A 21,993-nucleotide genomic window follows, 5' to 3' on the forward strand; every position below is an offset into this window, starting at 1 on the left:
TATATCTGCTTTACAATTATCTCAAATCGACTCTTTCACATAGATTGATGGTCAGAGATTCTAGATATCACCATGTCCTTCACAACTAAAGTTTTACTCTACGATACCCTACTGGACATGACAGAAAAAGAATTTATATCCGCAGCACATAATACAGATCCTGCTTTTATTTTATTGTGAGTATACCTCTGATTCTCTATTGTGTTGAAAATCTATCTATTTTGGTATTTAATCCTGTCACAATATTTCACTTAGCTATTACATTTTGATCAGTCACTACCATTGAAGATTTACAATCTAACATTTACCTGGATCCCTGATATTTATTCATCAAGCTGACAAATTTGTTTCGATAATTCATTGAAAGCTAATCAGTAAACAGTAACGACCCCCAGATATTCGTTACCTTGGAAAGATTTTATTGACGTAGCTACCTGTGTGAACTGTGCATCCAAAAGGTTTGTCCTTCTCAAAACACTAAATACTTATATTCACCACATTTACCACATATCTCAGTGGTCATTATACTATTCACATCATCAGATCTAATAGTCACGGAAATATTTGAGTCTGACATGTTCTCCTTTGTTGCGTATTGCATACCACCATCCTCCGATCCCAAGTCCACATCAAACAATAGTCTTAATGAAACCATTAATTTCAGTATAATAATGCCGTGCAAGTTCGGGATGTTTAACCTGGACAACAATGCAAGTGAGTCTCTTTTTCCAGTGTTGGGATCCAATGTTTCAATCGTGCTACAAAATGGCGTACTACAAAACTACCTGCAAAAGATATTTTGTAGTAGTGCTCAATATATCCGGATATTGATGGCGGGGTGAATCAGATTTATTTGACACATGACTGTGATTCTGGGTTTTTGATTGGGTAACACTGGAAGGTGATTGGTTAATCTCCGTCACGTATCAAAAAAACATGATTCATTTCCCCATCAGAATCCAGCTTTATAGCTAGTAATCAATGTTAGTGCCCTCAAGATAGTGCCCAATGTTGGTACTTTACAATCTTTGGGGTGACTATACATATATATAATATCCATTATCCACAATACAGTGTCTATCCATAGAACATAACTTTCTACTTTCTGGATTCTTTACTTTTATCATTAATCTTATTATGCAAAAACATTTTTTTAAAACACCAAAATTACATAATTCTGTAAGAAGAGGCGCCCTTGTGTTAGATGTAATGAAGCTAACTCTTGATTACACAGCGCTCTTATCATCCACACAATGACTAACACGGTGTAAATCTTATATAAGATATGGCCCAAAGGAAGGGTGGCGGTTCACCAAAATCAGAGAGTTTTGATTTAAGGCTGGGGGTTCACCCTGAATTTTTTGTGAAACTTGGTTTCGAGATAGCAGTTGACCAACAAACTAGGACCGGTGACCGAACTTTTGAGGGGGTCCCGGACCCCAACCGCCAAACGGTGCCCGCGGGGCAGCCACGCCCATATTTGGTCCAAATTAGGCCCAATTTAGCCAAATACCCTGAACATGCCCAAAACCCAGATTTTAGGTGCTCTACTTGTAGCTAGTGGTCCCCTGAACTCGTATATGAATTTTCATCAAGATTGGACAAAAAATGACTGAGTTATGAGCCAAAAACCATATGACCATATTTGGGCATACGCACCAAATTTGATCGATTTTGGCCCATAAATTGGTCAAATATCAATATTTTTGAATGAAACCAACTTTATATGGAAGATAAGCCTATACTACAGATTCTCTATGATTATCAGCTCAATATCTACCTAACTGTGGATTCTGTGTTCAATTAATTGCAAAAAATGAACAAAATCGCCCATATCTCAGTTCGCGATATTTGCGAAACTGATTTCGTTCAAAACAATAGAACTCAATAGGGTTTCAATATTTTTACATGAAATTTTCAGAATCAACGTAGAATCGCATTTCGACCTTAAGTTTTAATATGGAATTTTGAGTTAGGCCTTTAAAAAAATTTGGCGGCCAAATTCTGAAAAATGCCCGGCAAATTTGTTCATTTTTTGCAACTATTTGAACACAGAATCCACAGTTAGGTAGATATTGAGCTGATAATCATAGAGAATCTGTAGTATAGGCTTATCTTCCATATAAAGTTGGTTTCATTCAAAAATATTGATATTTGACCAATTTATGGGCCAAAATCGATCAAATTTGGTGCCCAAATATGGTCATATGGTTTTTGGCTCATAACTCAGTCATTTTTTGTCCAATCTTGATGAAAATTCATATACGAGTTCAGGGGACCACTAGCTACAAGTAGAGCACCTAAAATCTGGGTTTTGGGCATGTTCAGGGTATTTGGCTAAATTGGGCCTAATTTGGATCAAATATGGGCGTGGCTGCCCCGCAGGCACCGTTTGGCGGTTGGGGTCCGGGACCCCCTCAAAAGTTCGGTCACCGGTCCTAGTTTGTTGGTCAACTGCTATCTCGAAACTAAGTTTCACAAAAAAATCAGGGTGAACCCCCCCCCCTTAACCCGAATTGTGGCGACATCTGGTCTTTATATCAAGGTATTTTGCTTGCTTTAAATACATGATATACATGTAGATTGTAGGCTACAGAATGGTGCGAATAGACATGGCAATTAGGCAATATGTAAATCTAAAGTCGGTCTCGAATTCAGAAGATGAAATAGCGTTTGACTTTCAGATCTTTGCATTCTCCATAATTATGAAGTTTGAAGTAAGAAAGGCCATTTTCAAACAAAACAGTTTTTCTCCCGTAGCCGGTTAACTCTATAAATATTTACATAGCGATGATGGTTGACCACAGCGTCAAATAGGTTTTATAAGAAATAGAAAATCATCATATCTGACATTTCTGTTGGAAAAGGTATAATTTGTAGAGATGATAACATTACTTAACACGTTTGAAACAAGTACGATGTAATCGTGTTCTTCAGCTATGCTGATACAGTCTGAACGATATTAATTGTTGATTGCTCTTAATTGTATTGAAGGTGGTGTAGATATATCGAATAATTGAGCCCAATTACCTGATATCATCTGATGATAGCATTAATCTTTATTGAGAATTGTACCCACCTATTATATACGCTTATTAGGAATTATAAATAGTACAATTGTAGCGCTACCACCATGGTATTTAGGTATTATTAGTAGGGTAAAGCACATAATTTTGTCATTTTTTGGCAATTTTCCGACTGCCTGATATAAACCATGGGTTTTAACCTCGTCTGAAATTCCGATTTAGATGAAACCTCCACCATGTTATAGTAGACAGTCTAGGCAAGTTCTATCACAAAAATGATCGAAATTGCTGGGGTTGAAGATGTTCAAAAAAATTATTTTGAAAAAATGACAAAATTAGGTGACTTTACTTAATTTTGTCACCCCGAACCTAATTTTGTCACTTGAAGATTGTGCAAAAAGTAACCGTTTCTCGGTATTTTAGACTACCTGGATGCATCATTCGAGCGCTTTTTTACCAACATTGACCTCAAAAATCCCAAAGATATGATGTTTTCATAGTTTTGTAGCTTGATGAAAAGATGACACTTTTTGGGTATATAATCTTAGAAAATAGCCCCCAAATGCCCCTGAAACCACTGGTATCTTGAAAAACAATTGGTTCTAGGTCTAGGTTGAAATTTTCATGTCTGTAGATAGATCACTTGCTTAGTAATTTCATCAATTATTTTTTTAGTCATTTTAGATTGAAAAAATCAGATTATCCACCTCGGCGAAAATATGCTATTATAAGTGTTATGCTATTATAAGTGCCTTATACATATCCTATGGGCAAAAAAACTTCAGAATAGTTGTATAAGGCCATTTTCAACACAATCTGTGATTTACAAGAAATTTGAGAAAGGTCGATTTTTTTGACAAAATTAGGTACTTTTGGCAAAATCGAACCTAATTTTGTCACCCTCTGTAACTTAAACAATAATTGCGCTAGAGACTTGAAAATTTGTACGTATACTTCTGCTGTAGAAGATATTTGAAATATGCAATGGCATGAAGCTAGCTCAATTACTATTTTGAAATAGCAATAAATCAAAATTTTGAAAATTCCTTAAGAAAACCTTAAGGATCTTATTTATTTTTCGGGTTAACAGTTTCGCCTTCATTTTTGACACAGATGCAAAAGAGCTAAAAACTTAAACTTTGTAGGAGCAGTTTCAGCAAAGTCTAAGCTTTCTTTTTATACACAAACCTTTTCTTTCAAGCTGAAATTCCGAGCCGAGGCAGTTTTTCAGAGCAAAATGACAAAATTAGGTACCCTGACAAAATTACGTGCCTTACCCTAACAGATCTCATTTCCCGATCAGATATTTAATCGCGCGAGTGTTAAGCGACGGCACAATTGCTGCACATCTTGCCTTGACGGGTAGTTGCGCTTATTTTGGCCAGGGCTGTAATTTGTGCTTACAGCTATTATAGCTATTATACAGCTATTATACAGCTATTATACAGCTATTATACTTAGTCACAGAGGTTAATTAAACTTATTTGGTAAAAGTCAAGAAATTGTGAATTTGGATTAATTACGCATGTTAAGAATAAAACCATGACGTGAACAATACACTCTCTGCAACTTGGCCAAATATTTAAATCTTGTCAGTAATTACCCCACCAACACTGACTATTCATTCATCCGACCAGACTGTTAAAGTATAATAATGGGACAGAATCACAGCATTACCAGGGCATTACCAGCTGGTTTCAGGTGTGGGGCCTTTTACTCATTAAGAGCATTAATTCATAGCAATATTAATGCCGCAGCTCATACCCAAAGAAATTATTCTTGAGAGACGATGATCAAGATCATTCCAGTTTTGCTTGATCCAGTATAAGGGTGGTGGTATCTGGTGGTTATAGAAAGTTCCGGAATTAAGTCGGCTCAGATATTCGTCTCACTGTACACAGCTCAGTACTGTACAGTTTAGCAAATTATCCACTGTAGTAGACTCACGCTAAACTGAAGCTAATTAGATAAGTTACCAAATCTTGGGCTGAACTGTCTGCTTGGATCTAGGTATGGCAGAAATGTAAATGTCCGTGTGTACGTCAGTATGTATTTGATCCAGTGTGACTAGGCAGGTTGCACGGAAAGAGCCTAATTACAGCTCCAGAGCAGGTATATCTGTCCTCATTGTGAGAGAGAGAGAGAGAGAGAGAGAGAGAGAGAGAGAGAGAGAGAGAGAGAGAGAGAGAGAGAGAGAGAGAGAGAGAGAGAGAGAGAGAGAGAGAGAGAGAGAGAGAGAGAGAGAGAGAGAGAGTGCCGAGGTCTCCACAAAATGGTCTAATTACACCCCAGTCACGTGACTTATTAAAGGATTACTAAACAACACACCCCGCTAAGGACTCCGTGAATATATACATCTTCTTTATACTGATGAGTAGTGTAACCACCTGATCTACCTAAACACTGGGTAAACACTGGGTAAATACTGGATCCAACCTTTATCTCTCTCCCCCGCGGTGTAAGATCTATCTACTCCTCCCTCCTGCCAGCAGCCAGTCCCCAATAACGTCACAGCGGTCATAGAAGTCTTTCTTTCTTCGGGACCTCTTATCTGCATCATCCTACTGATATAAACATACCGATTGTAGTAACATTTGTCAGCGTTGTAGAGAGAGCCAGAAAACAATACGAAATGTATTTGGTGATTTCAAAAGAATTGGTTGCTTTTCAGTTTCAACTGAAAGAGGTGTGAGACACAGCATTTGCTTAGGTACAAATTATTTAGTACAGAATGAGAAATCAAGCATGTGGCAGTTTACTCTAGTTTGTAGCAGGGGCTTTGAACTACTGGTATAATGTATTCCTCTCAATGGTAGAAAGTTTCATTAAAGTAATAGAAATTACATCACCTTGAAGGTTCAATATTTAATTTTAAACTCATTAAATTTCCATCGGAAACCATCAATGCTATTATAGTATTATGGTAAAAGGACGCTCCAGTAAAATGGTCAAGTGGTTAGCTCTTTGAATGATGATACTTGCAAGAATCTAATGGATAAACTCTAAATAATCTTCATCACACAGGTCTCTCACTGCAGATAGCAATTAGCAGCCATCTTACTCTGCACTGAGAGGACTGCTCGCTGCTGCTCAGGCCTGTCATGGTCTAGTAGATTAAAGAGTGTACATGTAATATGTACGCTCACTTGTGTACTATCAATGCAGCTTGTCCCATAACTTGACAGTTGTACACATGTGCCCCCAACTCATTACAAATCTTTCCATCCACTTTTGACAGGCTCCAAGAGCAGTGCCACGTGACAGGACATGTGACAGGATCCCGTTCATACCTGGGAACAAGAAGCATAACTACCTTATCACATGTTATCTTCCACTATTTCCTGGTTGCTTATCATACAATATTCAGTATTAGAACTTCTAGCGGAAATATATAATTTCTATGATCCTACATCAGCTTTATGATGGTATAGCCTGGGAACGCAATAATACATCGTAGAGTGTACATAATCATGGAGGTCTCTACCATCTATATTTTTATAATGATACAGTACCGTAATAGCCAAATATCTCTCTAGGTAGAGAGATCTTGGCGGTAGATCTTTTCTAATCGATTGTATAGTAGTCGACTTAGGTGACCGAAGAAGACATACCGTTCTTTACCGTGGTAGCGAAAAGCTTGCCGCCTAAAGCTCACAATTACAATAGCATTATAGTAGGTGCTCCAAATTTAGAGGTCACTCTTCACACAATCACCTTAAAGGATGCGATAAGGTTAACTTTAACAAACTTAACTAACTTTAAATTCGGTAGTTCAGTCCCCTGGACGTTTGTCGGGCATGATATTAATCACATCTACAACATAATCTCCATCCGTACGGTACTCATTTGCCACGAAACTCGCTGTGTACCATTTCTTCGGTTCTAACCAAATAAATAATTGGTGGGCATAAAACATAGTCAAACAAAAAACGTGCTGCTGATTTTTTACCCTTGACGTTTGACTAGACTTCCAGGAAACTGATTGCTTTTTGTCCGACAGGGAAACCTCCCACCGAGCTCAAATTCCTTTGCCTTTTCTAATTTAACGCTCCGTTTAGAACAACATGCTCCCTATAATAAATGTTGGTGTCTGAGTATTTTTATCATTATCGGGAGAGCATTTTTACTGAGGGCAACCAAATAAAATCCAGACTTTCATCTTTTTAGGCCTGGTCAGACTTGTGGTCAGGTCTTGATAAGTGTGATGTTGGAGAAATTGTTGAACCTTATTTGGGAGGAGGTAATTCAAATCATATGTTGTATAATGTATATAAATTCTTTGACAGACAGGACAGCGAGATACTTCGTCATCATAGTTGTTGAGTGCTCATGGATCTACCTCAATAATGTATATATACGGATATATACAATATAATGTATATATATACGGATATCCAAGTAATTACTGCTTACTGGTACTATTCGTATGATAGTAAAAGTTTGAGATTCAAATTATATCATCGATGCGTAAAACTAACGAGGTAATCATGTATTGCAAGGTTTTAAACGTGAAAACAGAAGATCTGATACGCTTAATGACGATCCATCACTAACACAGTCTCTCGGAACGTTAAGAAAAACTGAAACTTTAATTCTAAGTTTGTACTTAACAGTAACGATTTGACTCAGGGGTGAAGTGCAAGACCAACAGACTACATCACTGAATGTTGACATTGGTTTTACCACCGAAATTCCTCGACTCTCAGAGTATGAGGAAATCGACAACGATACCAACACCATACAATGCTACACAGACGGCTCCAAAATGAATGAATAAGTTGGAGCAGGAGTGTACATTGTGGATAACGACACCCCTCCACGTGAAGAGTCCTACCACCTACCACCTGGGAACCAACTCAACCGTCTTCCAGGCCCAGACTTTTGCCGTAGGTACAGCGGGAATCTGAAACCAAAACAAGAAGAATCATCATAAACTGTGATAGCCATGCGACAATAATGGCAATGAGAAATACCAAAGTCAAATCTAAAAGCACCAGCACAGCAATAAGTGAGCTTAACCAACTATAAATGGACAATCAAGTCCTAATACGATGGATACCAGCTTACAAAGGCTATGATGGTAATGAAATGGCAGACTCTCTCGCCAAACAAGGCTCTGATAACTTGGACTCCGCCCTAGTGCTTCTACCAATACCAAAAGTATTATGGAAGGGAGGCGGGAGCGCTGCGGAATATAAATCATCGGAAAATGAGGGAAAGATGGAGAACGTTGCCAACACTCATTTCAAACGAGTATGGAGACACAAGTCCGCCAGATCAATTCCGAAACTTGGTAAAGAGAGCACAAGAACAGCGACACAATTCCTTACTGGAAACTGTGAACTAAACTACCATATTAATAAGTCAAGCCGACAACTGACTCAAGCCGACAACTTGATTCCTTCTACCTTAGTGTGACAAACATAGTGGACAAGTTCTCACTACCCCAAGGATCATCGGCTTCATACAAGCGAAAAAAAAACGATTCACTAAATGTGGAAAAAACAAAGTTCAACTTTTTTTCCAGTAATAAATATCTTACAGTGGTCATGCTCTATCTTAAAGTGATAATGACCACAGTCCCTTACGAAGAAGAAACCCCCCCCCCCCCCCCGCTTCCTACACCGCTGATTTGACTACAAGTTGGATCTGTCTTATAATAAAATTTACTTTTTACTTTTTGAACTCTACTCCACAGCATGTGTGCATAATTCATACCCTCTGCGAAATGGTATACCAAATGTATGCGTCTTCTGTTTATAAACGGTTGAGGCCAATAGACAGATTATTTTAAGCCTCTGATACAAATTACAATAGCGCTTACAATTCGTTACCCCGTCTAGATTTGGTTATCACTCACTGATCCAAAAGAATATTGTTTTTGAAAAGATTGCAACATCTGCTGTTAGATATTTACTACTACCCCTCAATTCTCAAACACGTATAAGTGTGTATGTAGTAGTCCTCCAATATCATCTGTATAATGAACTAACCTTCATTATACAGATGATTTGTAGTAGGTGACTATTTGTAGTAGGCGACAAATTGACTAAATGGGAAGAATCAAGAAACTATCTAGCATTGTAATGTTTTGTGTACATTCCAACCATTATCGAGTCATAAGTTAACTACTGTAATGGTAATGCTTTTGGATGTATAATCTTGAATGGAGTGAATTCAGTAATATTCATGTAGCAGATTCTTAGTAGGTATATAATCGACATACAAATAGACAACACGAGAGGGATTACGTTATGAGGAAACCCCAATTTTTATTCAAAATATGCGAACTATTCATGTGTAACATAAACTTAATTGAAATAAATATTAAATACCTGTGATAATATAAATCCAAGTATGTACGGATTCATGGATGAAGATTGAAGACTGTCTTGTTAAAATATATTTCCCTTGAATGTAAATAAACCATTAGAAAGCCTAGATTTCGGTCATTTTAGACACCCTCTGAAAGACATTTTACACTTATTTATTGTGTAGAAATTTCCAAAACGAAAACCCGTCACATTATCTCTAGGCTGGCATACGTAATTTGTGAACGATCTCCTATGACGTTACTGTTTGATTACTGATTCATAGCAGATAGCCGTCATTAGCATTTGATAGTTCCATATTCAATCGTATTTAGTAATCGATCAATCTATTCAATGGAATTGTCATGAGTAGTTTCAGGCCTTTTAAAGCATAAATAACGTGGGAATTTCATATATTTGCTCTTGGCTATACTCTTAGATATATATAGTCTTAATGAATTATAAATGGTCTTCGGAACTTTTTTGTAGCCTCATGATGAAATTAGATAAGCCGTGCATTTTACATGATTTGTGAAGAATTTTAAGCATTTGTGGAGTCATTTTTCAGTTTAAGTTTGAGAGTCTGGTTCGCTAAATTTATTAACTTATGGTTTCTTGTTGCGATGAGCTTTCGCAAAACAATGGATAATTCAGACTGGACTGTTTTGCAACGCGCGCTATTAAATTTTTGTAGCAATTATGCACTATATCATTCAGCGTAACAAAATTGCGCGCAGCACGCTGACGCATAATGTACGTCTTGGTGGTTCCTCTGGCCACGCCAGTTGTACATATTCTATAAAATTGATGGAAATTGGAATCCACCCTAAAATACATCAATAGATACTTGTGACGCCAAATAATTTAGGTCTCCTTTAAAATGATTAATTAACTGACTGATAAATGTTTCAGAGATACAGAAACGTTACAACATTACCCAGAAAAACAGAATAATGCTGTGAGTATAACTACGTTTCGAGTTTAATCAGTGTTTCACACTCCAGACCAATCTCCCTCATGAATCTATTTTTCAAACCAATTTTCTGATCTACTTTATAGCCATTTTAACACAGCTGTAGTATAATTACATAATCACTTACTTATAACTAAATAATTCATTTTATAATATTTTTCTCAGGTTTAAAAACAACAGAATGTACTTTCTCCCAATGCAAGATTTATCAATATCGGCTTTTGAGAGGTTCCTGACAGTCGGTAGCAAAGAGGCAGTGTCGATGTCTCTGCCAACCAGATATAACATGTAAGTAAATAAAAATCATATCACCAATTAATTAGTATGTTATTAAGTATGTCACCCTATAAAATTAACAATACCATAGTTCATTACAGCTAATCAACAATTATTTACTATTGATATTGTTAGATTGTGCTGTAAAATGAACAATTGTTTCATTAAATAATTGTTTTATTAAAAAACTGTGCCAAAAATTAATCAGTGGCTTTGTTCGACAGACGGAGCAATTGCAAGAACATATGCGCAGACCTGGTTGGGGTATGGTGCGACAAAGTTGGGACATTTGTAGTGGTCATGGCATTCGTTGGGATCATCTTGATGGCTTTGTTCATTTTACTGACCTCAAACAAAAGCAATGTCAGAGTCACAGCGGGCTAAAGATCAGAAGAATATCTACTGAAAATGGTATTATTTTTACTTTGAAAGTTCATTTACTGAAAACAGAGAGGAAAGCAATGAGCAGTGATATTTAACTCCGTTCAAAAGGCTTGGGGACGCCGTTTATACTTTCCAAAAACAAAGACAGATCAAAACTTGATAAGATATGGAAATATACAGGGTTTCCTTCAGAACATACAGTGATTATTTTCCCCCTTGAACATGTGAATGAATGGCTAAAACCAAATATTACGTTTGGTTTAAATACCTACTATGTATATATTGTAAATAGACTTCACAACAGATTATAGCTATTCTTGATTTATTTAATAAAGTTGTGTGTTTTATCTTGTTTGTTTTAACAATACGTTCGAATGAAATGTAAATTAACCGAGTTATTTATATTTATCTGTATTTCTGACTGAATTGGCAAACGAGACTGAGTTTTAACCGTAATTCAAGTGATTTTATTCAGTAACATTTTCTTTTAATCTGTATTGAATTGGAATAATAAGATTTAAGAATTACAAGTGTACATATATCTGATATTATAAATCTATCCAAATTTCAAAAATGTTTCGATTTATACAAATATATTATATTCTCTACTATAGCCTGTCATATGTAACTTGAATAACTTTTGCAAATAAAATAATCAAACTCTGCCATCATGCTAGCACAGGATTAATTCATCAATACCTCAATACCTAACATAAAAACAAATAACAGTGAACACTAAATAAAGTCTAAATCATCAGTCACCAACTATTTTCCGATGTTCATAACTTTATTACAGTTCAAATTAAAATCATTTAGATCTCTCCTAAGCATGACCCCAAACTCTCTATCAAGAGCAGTGATATAGTCCAAATAGTTGGCCAGGATGAAACCCTGAACTGGTTCCTCCAGCACATCGTATAGTAACGTGTGTTGTGTTGAGTGCTGTAAAAGACGGGTTTCGAGGTGCTTCAACAGGGCCATACAGTACAGCACTATGTAGGTCGGACCTTCTGATACTACCTGAACAGTAAATAATTCCGGAATACAGATCAGCTACGAGATAATTTACATTTATAGCTGGCTAGCCTTCAAATTTTCAAAATTGAAAACAGTGATTCAATAAACCATCTCAAACTTACGATGAGAACGTAGTTGCAGATTTCGTTCCACGGTAGAATATTGAGGAAGCAGCAGTTTATCCATCTTTTAACCACGTGAGAAGGTGACATTCCAGAAATTCGGAAAGCGCAGGCGACCTTCGGCAGAGCTTTTTGTAGGAGTCTCTCCATGCAGTGACATGCATTGTAGTAAATAACTGTCAATCCACTGGGAAAACAAGATGGTAAACTTTTTTGTGTCAAACATGAATCTCTTATGAAATTGAATTCATCTTATCACATGTATCACAGGTCTAATTATAGTTTGTCCTTGATGCATGGTAGTCAAAGTAGATTGAGATTATAAAAGTTCACATATTATCCTTATTTGGCAATGATACCCTCCAAAAATGGTAAAATTGTGAAAAGCGCGCGGCTCAAAGTTAAAGAATTATGTCGTACACAACGAGCGGTTATTTTATTTTGATCATCAAAATACTTTCGCGCCGTACACAAACTAAATTTTCGCATGTGACCGAATATTCAAAACATGAACAGTCACTAACTTAAATTATCTACACTTAACTCTTCACGTAAGTTTAAGGGTAGGCAGGAAATAAACCAATAACATTTCAAAATTTGTCTCATTTTACCAAATGCCCACTTCTTCAAAAGATGCGACCCGAAAAGAAAACGCTTCTCATGATAACATTTAAAGATAAAACATGTTATCAAACAAAAATGTCCAACTAACCTTGATGCTATCTCCTGTTTGACATGGGTAGAGTTGAGTAATCTGAGGCTCCACAGATAGCCGCTAGTGAGGGTGGTGGAGAAGGTGGTGAGAAAGGAACGGGCCCGAGCTATCTGACCACCAAACAGGAGGTAGACAACGCTCACAAACCAGTCAAACTTCACACCCTTCACTGAAATTATTAAAGTTTTATGAAAGCGTAGTATCATAGAAATCGAAATCATATTGGCTTTAATTGCGTTTCGACGGCAGGTCAACGAACTTCATTTCAAATGGAATTAATAGTATTCCTGAAAGTTCGTAGCACTATCGGAGCCGATGATAATCGATGAAAATAATCAATGACCATATACGATGACCGATATACATAGCATAGGCGAGACCAAATAGCATCATCGTCTTCTTCAGCACCTCTTTCACTCATCATAACGTGGCACTTAAACCAAGCTTGTAATAATTTTCCATTGTCATCTACACTGATTGATACACACTACATTCTGGGGGCTATTATAGCTGTACTCATAGGATTCCAATGTGGTGAGCATTGATTAATCGTAATCGTGTGAGCAATGTATATTTTCTTGGTGTCCATTGCTTGTTGTTTGTTTAACGAAAATTGCTGCTCCATTTTAACTAAATTAGCTGAAAAACTTCTAAATCGTGAGATCAAATAGGCTCAGTCTTGATGAACCTTTCCTTAAATCAGTGCTGAAAAATTACTTAACTACTATTTAGTCCCATTCTGTAAACCTTATAATATTGTACTTATAATGGCCCAAGGATATACGAGAGCGCTGAAAGGCAGGAAGACTGATCTGTATTTCTTATCTGATATTCCTATCTCTCATTCAGATAGTTGAGAGTAAACACGTTATATTAAGCTTTTAAAAATATTTCTCCCAATTTGAAGCGCTAAATTTCAAAATTAGAAGTTTAAATTCTGCTGCTTACACAAAATGCTAATGAAAAATACTCATTTTGGTAACTTAAACTGTTTGTTTCGTTGAAGATGAGAACATCATACTGGTGAGAGTAGAAATAGTATTTGTGACACTTTTCAATGAGCCAACTCAACAATCTCGCATTTAGTTGAACCATTCTGAGCTCATCAACATTTTACAAGTATTTGTTTACTCTTTTCTTTTCATATTGAACTTACCTAATTATGGTCAATATCATGATATGAATTTCGTCTCAATTGGTCATGACGGGAGATCTTTAAATTAATAGTCATGTTAGGTCCGACCTAACAAACAACTCTTAAATCCAAATCCGTTTGATTTCATGATTTTGATGATGAATTACGTTTATCTACGAAATGTAACACAGCAGTCACACATCTGTGAACCATTTTTTCATGCTGTGCTGCAGGATGTACATTTCATTGTGACGATTTATTCGAAGGTTAATTTCAAATCAAACTGTTCGCCATTCATATATAATATTTTGAACCTTAACTTATGTTTATTACTTAGGTACAAACGACTTTTAAAGCAAGATCCTTGTACAGTTTGGTTCTAGAATCTGGACACATCATGGTTACGGTACACAACGTCCAGTATAAAAAGATATTGAGTTTTGGTGGCCTCATTTGCGTGTTCTTCATAATGACTAGATACTATTTGACCCAAGATGAGATCATGCCGAATCCGCGTCTCAACGAAGTACAGTTAATTCAAGAAACCGCTCAGGAGGCAGACAAACTTCCCGCTTTAGAAGAGATATCAGGAGGGAAAACGAACTTTGAGAAGGACAATTTGAATGCGGAAATAAAAGATTTAAGTTTAGAGGTATCGAATGAGTTAAATTCAGAGCCCCCCTCGCAAGCCTGGGTCTTCAATCAGTTACGTAAGACTATGTCATGGTTGGATTGGAAGTACAGCCCTCCAAATGATTGGGAGAGGTGTAGTCTGAGGACATATTACTTCCACAAGATAAAAACCATTTTCACGGGTGTCCCTAAAACTGGCTGCTCGACTTGGCTCATGGCACTGTTACACGCGGAGGGAGAAATGATGGGTGAAACTGACCCTGAACGGGCGGATACACTGTCTCATGGCACTGTTTTTGCCCACCACAGGATCAAGGGAATGGTTGAGGCGCATGGAAAGTCCGTTGTTAATGGAGCGTACAGCTTTGCTGTGGTCAGAAATCCCTGGACCAGACTCGTGTCAGGATATCGGGATCTGTTTTATGGCGAGAAAAAGAACGAGCAATACCGAGCAATCGGGATTCATATTGTCCGGGAAATGAGAGGCATAACAGATCCGGAGCGTCTTCAAGATCTTCACCCGACATTTGCTGATTATGCGAAGTGGTTGGTAAAAAAGGGTTCCCACCACCACGACCGTTACTTTTATCCACAAGTTATTGACTTGTGCATACCACATGCCATGTATGATTTCATCATTCCTCTTGAACATTCTGAAGTTTTGAGTAAAAAAGTTTTGAGTGCTATAAATCTTCATGGCACCTATCTTTTGGGTTCTTATGATAAGTCGTCCGACCCTCGTTATCAGAAATCAACGCTGCATGCCAAGGAGTGGTTATCCTTACTGGACTCTGATGTAACAGATAGATTGTATAGTTTTTACAAAGCAGACTTCATGTTAATGAACTATAGCAATTTCACTCATCCAGATTTTCCTCTTCCTTTGCATGGCAATTAAAATTTGATTTACAATTTAATTTAAAGTTTAAAACTGTGCATGCGTTTGCTCGTTTGTTATTGAACTTATTACTCAAGAAAATTGTCTGAACAAAAATGTTGTTTTTGTTTTTATTCGAAGGCAATAGAACAGTTAATTTAGATGATCGAGATCAGCGGGAGATGCGATATTGAGTATCGAAATAAAATCTGCGGAAACTAGGAAAGCAAACACTCACAGTCCATTACAAAAACGCAATCTAGGGTTGGTGTCTGAAGTCTGGTACCATGCTGTGCTGATTTCGAGCCTTGCCGAAATTGAGTTAGAAAATGACTGGTCATTACTGCTGTTATTCAGCCGCAATCGCCTTAGATTTAAAAGATAGTTGGCTATCATGTGCACATGAAACAACTTAATACACTTATCTTAAGGTTCGGTTTTTAACGACCTTCAACTGGATTATCACCTCAACAAATAAAGTATACCTAGATTCTAGTTGCGAAATTAGTATTTAACTGCATGATACCCAGCCATGCTACAGAAGCCCGTACGGGTAGGTGACAGCACCATAAAATTCACGTAGGTAGTCGTTCCTACCCCATAGAATTGCAGTCCTCCAAGCGGGTTATCAGGGATCTTATCGGGACAATTTGACCACCGATTAGGTAACCGATAATGAAACTCAGTAACTATCGCTGATAATTTTATCGCTACCCGGTCTGGTGACCTAACTGGATGATTGCCTGGATGATTGATTGGTCTAACTGGACTAATGGCCTACCTAGGTATACTGAATGAAAAAAACGGACTGTATTACTCGTAACATGAGCTGACAGAGCATGCTATTCGACCCCTCAACCCAATGACATGTGTCGATGAGTAAGTGCCCATACCGAAGTGATCCATGAGGCTGTTGTTGGCAATAGTCGGACAAAATGTAAGTCGGCAAATGTTGTAAAAAAACTAGTCGCTCAATCTGCCTTTTTCCATGTGCCAACGTCTGCATATTTTTCATGTTGACGATCCTTCTCAATTTGTGAGAAGCCGGCCAACTCTGATTTCGAGAATATCGTTTATTTTGATTGATTTACAATTATTTTTACAACCAGTATGACCCAAGTAGGCTAGTTAACTTTTTTAAATCTTTTTAATTTGTTCTTTATTGTTTTGCAAATAATGTTATTTGATGTACAATGTACATGTATTTAATATGTTTGTAGCTTTGGTACCTTTTTTGTGTTGTTGACAAGAAATCTTTAAAACTTGCTCTGAAAGGTTTTGCCAATCGATTTGCGATGACAAAATTCTTTGGTTGTTCTAAAGAACCTCTAAGACAGGAAAAGCCTAGATATTTTACAGACGTTTTCTAACACATCTGTCTCTCTACTCAGGGACAATGAAGGAACATTTGTAAGGTTGGAGACTCCTGGCCCAACTCTTCAAAAGCTATGGGTAAATATCTAAAGATGGTTATCTGTATGAATTTCATAACATGCGTTGTTATTCTGTCCCAGTACAACTTCGCTCAACAATATGCATTTGGTGCCCCACCCATATCCACACCCATGGACGAAAGGTTTGGAAGCACTAGCGCAGTTCTATTTGATAGCCCTAACCTTGAACCTTCAGTTGATAGCCCTAACCTCAAACCTCCATCTCAAGAATGGATTCTAGAGCAGTTTGACAAGAGTATGTCTCTGTTAGACTGGAAATACTCACCCCCTAACCAGTGGGAAAAATGTACGAGTCGGACATATTACTTCCACAAGATAAATACCATCTTTACTGGTGTCCCTAAAACTGGTTGTTCAAATTGGCTCTTCGCTTTAGTCCGTGCAGAGGGCGAACTTACCAAAGAAGTACCTCTTGAAAAAATAGTTCCGTTTATTCACGGAAGAGCTACCAATATTCACAGGATCACCAACATCAGGGACCGATAGAAAGTTCAGTTTTTCGGAAAGCCTTCGGTTTTGCAGTTGTACGTAACCCGTGGACGAGAATGGTGTCGGGATTTCGTGACAAGTTGATTTTTGATTTGAAACTTTTACAAAATAGCAAATATACAAATGTACAGCAAATCGAACAAACATATAAAATGGGCCGAAATGTATAAATGCTATAAAGCGTGGGTCAGTGAAACAAGTACAGAGGACAACTTTCAAAACAGGAGTTTTATGGCCGCCCAAAGTCTCAATAACATCACCTCCACCTAGTAATAAAATTATGAAATATGAAAAGTGTGAAACAATCAAATAATAAAATATTCAATATATATAGTTGTCTTTTAAATACAGATAACGTCTGAAAATTCTTAAAATAATCATCACTCCTTCATATACTGATCAGTGTCCAAGAGACATGAATAACTCATGATGACTTCTTATCACGGCTACATACCTTCCCGTACCGGATGTAGTGGTCGAGATGAGTCTGTTCAGCCCTCTTTTTCTTCAGGTCAGTGACCAGATGCTTCCTTGTTGCTCGTTCTTCGCTGGATCTGTCTGGACATATCCATACATCTTTGTGCGTCTCCCTCAGTCTCCCTGTTTTCATCAGAATCTGATGAACCGCTGTTGAGCTTGGGACGGTGATCTTGACTGGTCGGATAGCCGTACTACCTGGCCTCTTCCAACCGACTCTAGTCGCTTCGAAGTGAGGTTTCTCCCCGATCTCCTCCAAAACTGCGGTAACTAGCGCTGGAAGCTGTTCTTCCTCCTCTTCTTTCAGCCCAAACACGATCAGGTTCTTGCTCCTGTCCTCCTCTGCAGCCACACTCTTCATCACCTTCTTCAGGATTTTACTGTTACAGACCGTACCACTTGCACTGTTCTGTTGAACAGCTGCACTATAGTTCTGAATCCCAGACTCCACCGTTGTTTGTACTGTCTCCTCAACAGACGTCTTAAGCAACTGTAGTTGTTCGTCCTTCTGCATCAGCAGCTGGCCCTGCAGTCTGATCACCTTTTCTTTGTCTGCTAGTGCTTCCGTCTTGAAGCACTCGATGATCTCCTTCAAGAGATACATCTGACTACTCTGCCGACGAACAAGGTCCACTGCATCCACAATCCAGCCAGACAGAGTCAGTTTATCCTTAGTCTTGATCTTTTCACGACTTTCGTAGTCAATTTCACGGTAGTCAATATGCAGGTCTTTTTCTAACTGAATGGACCAGCGTGCAACACAGCCTTCCACATCTTCCTGTTGATCATAGTTGAACTCCTTAATCAACTCCTGGGATCGGGTCAAAGTTGGGTCATCCGCCATAGTGTACTTGTATAGTAATGTACAAGTACACACGCAAAGGTAAACTACGCGGTAGCAGCAAACTGAACTTATTGCAAATTTACAAAAGATAAGAGAGCTCGATATTTGCAACACAAGCTACACTGATTACACACATGAGCTACACTGATTATCTGGTGAGAATGAGAAACATAACGATCCGTACAGACCCATTGGCAGGGCAATTGTCCGTGAGATAAGAGGTGTCCGGAATCCGGATCTGCTTCAACAACTTTATCCCACATTTCCGGAATACGCCAAGTGGATGGTTAAAAAGGGATACCATCGGGATAGCCACTTTAATCCACAAATTAGGGAGTTGTGTATACAGCATGCTGTCTATGATTTCATTGTTCCGCTTGAATATTCTCCAATTTTAGGAGACGAAGTTTTGCATAAGATCGATACCAATAAGACAAACCTTTTGGGTTCTTACGACGAAGCGTTCGATCCGCGTTATCAGAAATCTACATTGTACGCTAAGGAGTGGTTAACTCAACTCGAAACTGAACTAATTGATCGCCTTTATACCACTTTTAAGGCAGACTTTACTTTAATGAATTATAGTAATTTTACTCATCCCGATTTTCCACTCCCTCTACACAGTTTGCACTATAAAATGTTAAATGTATAATTTTGAATATTGAATACTTAACCATAGCTGTGATATTATTGTTTCAAGTGGCAACTTGGTCGTTTAGCTCCGGACAGTCTATGCAACGTCTATGCAACGTCCATGCAACAACAAAAGAACCGTCTATGCAACGTCTATGCAACGTCCCTGCACAATGAACACTCTATGCACACTCCCTGCACGGTCAGTCTATGCAACGTCTATGCAACGTCCCTGCACAGTACCATACGAACACCGGCTACTAGCCGGCTACTAGCCGGCTACTAGCCGGCTAGTAGCCACTTTTGTAATAACAGCTCCTCAACTTCACATTACCAACCGGCTACTAACCGGCACTTGAAAAGTGGTCACTAGCCGGCTACTAACCGGCTACTAGCCGGCTAGTGACCACAAAGTGGCTACTAACCGGCTACTAAGCGGTCACTAGCCGGCTATTAGCCGAGCTCTAAAGCAGACCTACTAGTAGCCGGTTCCAAACCGGCTACTAGCCGGCACTTAGAAAGCGGTCACTAGCCGGCTACTAACCGGCCACTAACCGGCTAGTAACCACCAAGTGGCTACTAACCGGCTACTAACCGGTCACTAGCCGGCTCTTAAGCGGACCTACTAGCCTACTAATAGGTCTGCTTTAGAGCTCGGCTAATAGCCGGCTAGTGACCGCTTAGTAGCCGGTTAGTAGCCACTTTGTGGTCACTAGCCGGCTAGTAGCCGGTTAGTAGCCGGCTAGTGACCAATTTTCAAGTGCCGGTTAGTAGCCGGTTGTTAATGTGAAGTTGAGGAGCTGTTATTACAAAAGTGGCTACTAGCCGGCTAGTAGCCGGCTAGTAGCCGGTGTTCATATGGTACTGTGCAGGGACGTTCCATAGACGTTGCATAGACGTTGCATAGACTGACCGTGCAGGGAGTGTGCATAGAGTGTTCATTGTGCAGGGACGTTGCATAGACGTTGCATAGACGGTTCTTTTGTTGTTGCACGGACGTTGCATAGACGTTGCATAGACTGTCCGGAGCTAAACGACCAACTTCCCTTTCAAGTTTTGTCATCGTAATTTATTGGGCTACTAGGGAGTCAGTATGGGGTTCTTAGTAATGCTCAATATAGGTGGAAAACGTTGAGCATTCATCGTTGAATATTCATAGTCATACAGAGATGAGCCCGCAAATTCAATGCCCACCGCTCCTCGGCTCCTCGCCCACGAGTCTCACTAATCACCCTTTCCAACGAATAATATAAATGAGAATGAACTACTTTTAAGAGTGTAAGTATTGTAATCATTGTTAAGAATGGACCTAGGGAGCCGCATACTAACTAGGGGTTCACAAATTCTATTGTAGTTGGTAGGTTAACTCGGCGAGTGGTAGTGTGTCATGATAACTTAGTGGCATTACATTGTGATTCAGGAAGAAGCTACTTACCATTTCTTGAGGTACTCGCTTGGTTTGTGAACCTTACCTTAGAAGCAGCTCTAATCCTATATCCTGTGTCGTTAGAGCTAGAAGCTTTGAGGTCAGCGGTCTAAGTTGTGAGCACTAACAGTAACATTAACCTCGAGCTCGCTGAGTTGGATAGGTTGTAAGTCTGCTGCGTCATAAGTAGGGGGAAGTAACCACCGCGCCGGTCAATACACTTACATAAAGTTATTATATATTAGTGCTTAGTGTGAGCTCTGAGTTGTTCCCCGTGATATAGCAGATAGCTTCCTTGCGTTATAAATATAATCTTGGCCTGGAGCATATAAGTTAATACAGTAAAACCCCTATTTACCGCGCCCCGATTTACTGCAAACCCTGATTTACCGCAGCTTTTTCCTTACTCCCAGATTCTGCGGTAAATCGTGGTACTACTACTACTATATATACTTATATATAGTATATATAGTATATACTACTACTATATACTAGATGCAAGGTTTTAAGTATCTTATATTCTAGGAGCCCTCCACCCCCGTCCCCCACCCCCCCCCCCCCCCCCAGCTCATTGATAGGCCATTGATATTTTTACCTTTAAAAACCCGAATACTTCGAATGCTCATCAGCCACACTTGCTCAATGCTCACGTACCGAGATCGTTTTGAGGGTGAGTTTGGAGCCCCCTATACTCATGAGTCCACTACTATTTTGCTTATTCACAAGAAGCGTTCAGTTTTGGTACCCCCTATTAAGGGATTAACATCCTTAAATCCTTAGATGTCCCTTTATCAAGGAACGGAAGTCATTGGTCGCTTCAACATTTTGCGTTCGTTTACTTCACTTGCCAATGAACTGCTCAATCGTCAGTTATTCAGCGGCCAGCGAGAACACGTAACCTCTCCTATCGTGGATAAGTTTAATACTTACTTAAAATTCTTCTTCGTTTTCTCAGCCTTACTTATATATTTATGTGGATCTTTTGATTCCTTTTCTCAACCATAATATTAGACACACGTGTTTTGTATAGTATTAACTTGATAGAAATAATTCAAATCATTGCAATCTATCATCGTAGTATGTCTCAAATTTGGACACGATTACTCTTGTTCATGTTCATAGCAAGTTTTATCAACATCGCTAAAACAGGTAAGAGTACATCTTATTCGTGAAGCTAACGGTTAACGTCCAAATTGATAAC

At 38.5% G+C, this 21,993-nt stretch overlaps 3 protein-coding genes across 3 annotated transcripts in view; 2 read left to right on the forward strand and 1 right to left on the reverse strand.

The window, feature by feature from the left end:
- Positions 1-11,434, forward strand: LOC134826407 (uncharacterized). Its single transcript, XM_063838764.1, has 6 exons — positions 1-176; positions 396-458; positions 665-714; positions 10,250-10,295; positions 10,476-10,598; positions 10,811-11,434. The coding sequence occupies exons 1-6, from the start codon at positions 73-75 to the stop codon at positions 10,968-10,970; spliced, it is 546 nt and encodes a 181-aa protein (XP_063694834.1). The 5' UTR covers positions 1-72; the 3' UTR covers positions 10,971-11,434.
- LOC134826404 (protein broad-minded-like) overlaps positions 11,429-21,993 on the reverse strand; it is a 25,247-nt gene continuing 14,682 nt past the window's right edge. The window contains exons 16-18 of the mRNA XM_063838762.1: positions 12,822-12,993; positions 12,110-12,296; positions 11,429-11,990 (exon numbers count right to left, since the gene is read on the reverse strand). Of these exons, the coding sequence (XP_063694832.1) occupies positions 11,736-11,990; positions 12,110-12,296; positions 12,822-12,993 (614 nt within the window). The 3' untranslated portion in view covers positions 11,429-11,735. The remainder of the gene's footprint in view (positions 11,991-12,109; positions 12,297-12,821; positions 12,994-21,993) is intronic.
- Positions 13,869-15,527, forward strand: LOC134826405 (carbohydrate sulfotransferase 10-like). The gene is made up of 2 exons (XM_063838763.1): positions 13,869-13,943; positions 14,297-15,527. Exon 2 carries the CDS (start codon positions 14,357-14,359, stop codon positions 15,488-15,490), a length of 1,134 nt encoding a protein of 377 aa, XP_063694833.1. The 5' UTR covers positions 13,869-13,943; positions 14,297-14,356; the 3' UTR covers positions 15,491-15,527.

This window comes from Bolinopsis microptera, chromosome 2, assembly GCF_026151205.1.
Source record: "Bolinopsis microptera isolate Bmic1 chromosome 2, MBARI_Bmic_1.0, whole genome shotgun sequence".
NCBI classification, from domain to species: domain Eukaryota; kingdom Metazoa; phylum Ctenophora; class Tentaculata; order Lobata; family Bolinopsidae; genus Bolinopsis; species Bolinopsis microptera.